The 4213-nt window shown below is 37.1% G+C and overlaps 1 protein-coding gene across 1 annotated transcript in view; it reads left to right on the plus strand.

The window, feature by feature from the left end:
- Positions 1-4213, plus strand: part of LOC106868755 (D-erythrulose reductase) — a 7205-nt gene that overhangs the window by 1806 nt on the left and 1186 nt on the right. Inside the window, exons 2-6 of the mRNA XM_014914165.2 lie at positions 30-127; positions 716-870; positions 1861-1903; positions 2638-2802; positions 3341-3458. Coding sequence (XP_014769651.1) covers positions 30-127; positions 716-870; positions 1861-1903; positions 2638-2802; positions 3341-3458 — 579 coding nt within the window. The remainder of the gene's footprint in view (positions 1-29; positions 128-715; positions 871-1860; positions 1904-2637; positions 2803-3340; positions 3459-4213) is intronic.

Below are 4213 nucleotides of genomic sequence, written 5' to 3' on the forward strand. Positions count from 1 at the left end.
TTTTTTTTTTTTTTTTTTTTTTGTCTAAGGAATCGGCCGAGAAACAGCAAAAATGCTATCAAAGTGTGGTGCAACAACTTACGCTCTGAGTCGCACTGAGGAACACTTGAAGACATTAGTTGAAGAGGTAAGCATCCATTTTCTGTTGATACATTGATTCTTCTTGGACAGTCACATTTGGAAGTGTAGCATGTGGTGGTAGCATTGAATGCTGTCCATGATGTTTGTGCCAAGTTAATGTTGACAGTAGCCCTTAGCAACATGAGCCATTGTTAAGGAGGCTGCTATGGAGGGGCTCTTGATCTGTATATATATGTGTGTGTATGTGTGTATGTATATATATGTGTATGTATGTGTGTGTGTGTTGTTTACATTCCCATAACTTAGCACTTCAGCAAAAGAGACCAATAGAATAGGTACCAGATGGGATTAGGAAACCATGGCAAAGAATCCCAAGATGGATTCTACAAGCCAAGCGAACTGGCAGGAGGCCCAGAGGTGGACAGAGAATGAGATGGTTCGATAATGCCCGTGGTCATTCTTGGGAATCCTTCCATAAAGTGTAATGATCGTTGCTTCTGACAGGACCCTATGGAGGAGGGGGGGGCTGAGGACCCAACACCCATGACTCTGCCAAGAAATAAAAAAAGAAAAATGAATGGATGGAAGCTGCGTGTGACTAAAGCATTGTTTTTTGTTTTTTTTTATTATTCAGTGCCCAACGATTGTCCCTGTTGTCTGTGACTTGAGTAACTGGGATCGGACCCGTGAGATTGTCAGCTCACTTGGCCCCATTGATCTGTTGGTTAATAATGCTGCTGTCGGTTCCCTGAGTCCCTTTGTCGATGCCGCAAAAGAAGATCTTGATAAGTTTGTATCTCAAAGCTTTAATTTTTTTGTTTTGTTTTTTTTGTTTGTTTTATAATTAACATTCTAAGACAGCACTGAACTAACAGAATCAGTCAAGCAATAGAATACATGCTACCTTGCTGTTGTATATTTTTACATCCCATATATATATATATGTGTGCGTGTATAAACTTGGAAATAAGATGCATGGCGTTCAATCATATAATAATATAAATAATATATATATGCATTTATACATACATATATGTACATAATTACATATATATGTATATATATATGCATATATGTGTACAGGATGTCACAAAATGTAAATACAAAATATGAAAACATGGAATACGAAGATAAACTTTTGTATGCGAATAAGGAAAGGAACAAATAGAAAACAAGACAAGTAACATAAAGAACGACCCTTCATCAGTTGTCAACTGTTTATCTACTCCACATTTCGAGCAATTCAACAAGATGTGCCTTCAAGAAAACAGTTACTCCTGCAGACCAAAATAAAATTTAGGATTTGCAGAGGGTCAAAGTTATAACAAAAACAGGACAGTGAAAACAAACAGTGAGGGCTGCTAAGCCATAATGAGGTGAGATGGCAAATGCTGGAGGAACATTCTTTGACAAGAGAAAAGATAGGATATATATATATATATATATATATATATATACAGAGAGTGGTGAATAAACTGTTGTCTAAATTTGCAAAAATGAAAATAACACTGACATCTCATTTTAACAGATATATTTACCAAAATTGCATAAAAATATCTTGAAATACTGAAGAGTAAATTTATTCAATAAAATCGCCATTGGCTTCAACCACGGCCCCTAGATGACTTCAGAATCTCCTGCAACTCTTCTGGACGGTCTCTTTGTTTAAGTTGGTGAATGCTGCCATAATCCTTGCCTTCAATTCATCTTTAAAACATTTTGTCTGATGCTCTACCAGTTCTGCCAATCACTTATACTAATTTACTGTTGTTATTTCAGAGCGTTTGCTGTTAATTTCTATGCTGTTGTTAATGTTTCACAAGTAAGTACTCCCTGGTTATATAACTGGTACCTTAGCTTTTGTTTCTGCTTTCTAATTTTTTTTTTTTCTTATGCCCCACACACATGATTTCAGCAGTGCAGGCATGGCTGTGTGGATACAAAGTTTGATTTGGGGTTCAATCACACTGTGAGGCACCTTGACCAAGTGTCTTGTTGTAAACGTATATTGGTTTGAAATTTTGCCTTCCTACTTATCAGAACTTTGGTTTTAGCTGGGTTGAATCTAAGGCCCTTCGATTCTAATCCTTGCTTCCACACCTGAAACTTCTCCTCTAGTTCTGACAGTGACTCAGCAATTAGAGCAAGGTCATCAGCATAGAGGAGCTCCCAGGGGCATATATATATATATATATATATATATATTTATTTATTTATTTATTTGTGTGTGGTGTGTCCCTGCAATCACTTGACAACTGATGCTGGTGTGTTTACATCTCCGTGACTTAGCAGTTCAGCAAAAGAGAGTGGCAGAATAAGTACCAGACTGACAAAGAATAAGTCCTGGGGTCCATTTCTTCGATTGATTAAAAGGCAGTGCTCCAGCATGGCCAGTCAGATGACTGAAACAAGTAAAAAATAAAACTGTACACCGTTACAAAGCCAGTGCAGTAGTCTGATTAAAATGAGACTTGGCTGTTATTTATAGCAAGTCAAATGATCACATAATTCCATTTTTGACTCATTTTCAAATTAATTATTTTCATTTGGTTACAGATTGTTGCAAAAAGAATGATAGCAGACAAAAAACGTGGCTCCATTGTCAACATATCCAGTCAAGCTTCTCTGGTAGCGTTAAAGGATCATGGAGTATATTCCAGCACTAAAGGCGCATTGGATGCTTTAACCAAATCTATGGCCCTTGAGCTGGGTCCTCACGGTGTAAGTGTCCTTTGATTCAAGAACCAGATGGAATTTTTGATGTATGGTCACATAGTTCTGTTTTAGTACCATCTACAATAAATCGTTAAGGCACCACTCTCTCTCTCTCTGTAAAGGACCAAAATATTGTGGAAATTTGGAAAGCTCACAATATCAAGCACAGGCGTGGCTGTGTGGTTCAGAAGCTTGGTTCCCATGTTATATTGGGTTCAGTCCCACTGCACAGTACCTTGGACGTGTATCTGCTGCTATAGCAGCCTCAGACCAACCAAAGTAGATTTGGTTGGCAGAAACTGAAAGCAGGTGGCGAGCTGGCAGAAACGTTAGCACGCCGGGTGAAATGCTTAGCGGTATTTCGTCTGCCGCTATGTTCTGAGTTCAAATTCCGCCGAGGTCGACTTTGCCTTTCATCCTTTCGGGGTCGATAAATTAAGTACTAAAGGCCAGATCTGGTCAGTTTTAACATAAAACAGGCAGAATATTTTAGCCAGTTTCAATGCTGAAGGGTCTTTGTCTTTAATATTTTTTTCTTTTTCAGATCCGAGTCAACAGTGTAAACCCAACAGTTGTGCTTACAGAAATGGGGCTCAAAAGTTGGAGTGACCCCGTCAAAGCTGGTGGTATGTTAAACAGGATTCCATTGAAGAAATTTGCAGGTTTGTGGAAATCTTTTTTATTTCCTCATTTACTAATTAATCTTTTAAATGATTTCAGACATTAAACTATGTCCATATAGATGTCTGTGTGTCATCATCATCATCGTTTAACGTCTGCTTTCTATGCTGTCATGTGTTAGATGCCACATTCAACACTTCAGATGGCTGGATAGATAGAGATGGTAGTCTCTCATAGTCTGCAATTTCTCACTGAACAACCAGCACAAACGATCAAGTGTTTATGCAGTACATGAGTTCACTCCCTTCATGAAATCAAGAGAGCAAACGTGAAATGAAGTGTTTTGCTCAAGAACTCAATACACTACCTGGTTCAGTAATCGAAACCACAACCACTGAGCCATGTACCTTCACATATGTGTGTGGTAGTAGGCTTGATGTTTATTATATTAACCCTTTCATTACTGTATTTCTATTGAGATGCTCTGTGTTTCTTTCAATTAATTTTAAATATAACAAAGAATTTAGTAAAATGACTTAGTCACAATTTATGTTCCTAGCATTAGCTGAATGATAACTAAGTTTGGTGGAAGATTTTAATTCAAAACTTATGAAAACAAGACATTTGTACTACAGAGCCAGAGATTGTTTTGGTTAGGTTGATATCAAAAGAGTTAAGAATTATTTCTCTATTATATATTTAACCCTTTTGTTACCATATTTCTATTGAGATGCTCTGTGTTTCTTTCAATTAATTTTAAATATAACAAAGAATTTAGTAAAATAAATTAGTTATT

The sequence above is a fragment of the Octopus bimaculoides genome, chromosome 24 (assembly GCF_001194135.2).
Source record: "Octopus bimaculoides isolate UCB-OBI-ISO-001 chromosome 24, ASM119413v2, whole genome shotgun sequence".
Classification (NCBI taxonomy): Eukaryota; Metazoa; Mollusca; class Cephalopoda; order Octopoda; family Octopodidae; genus Octopus; species Octopus bimaculoides.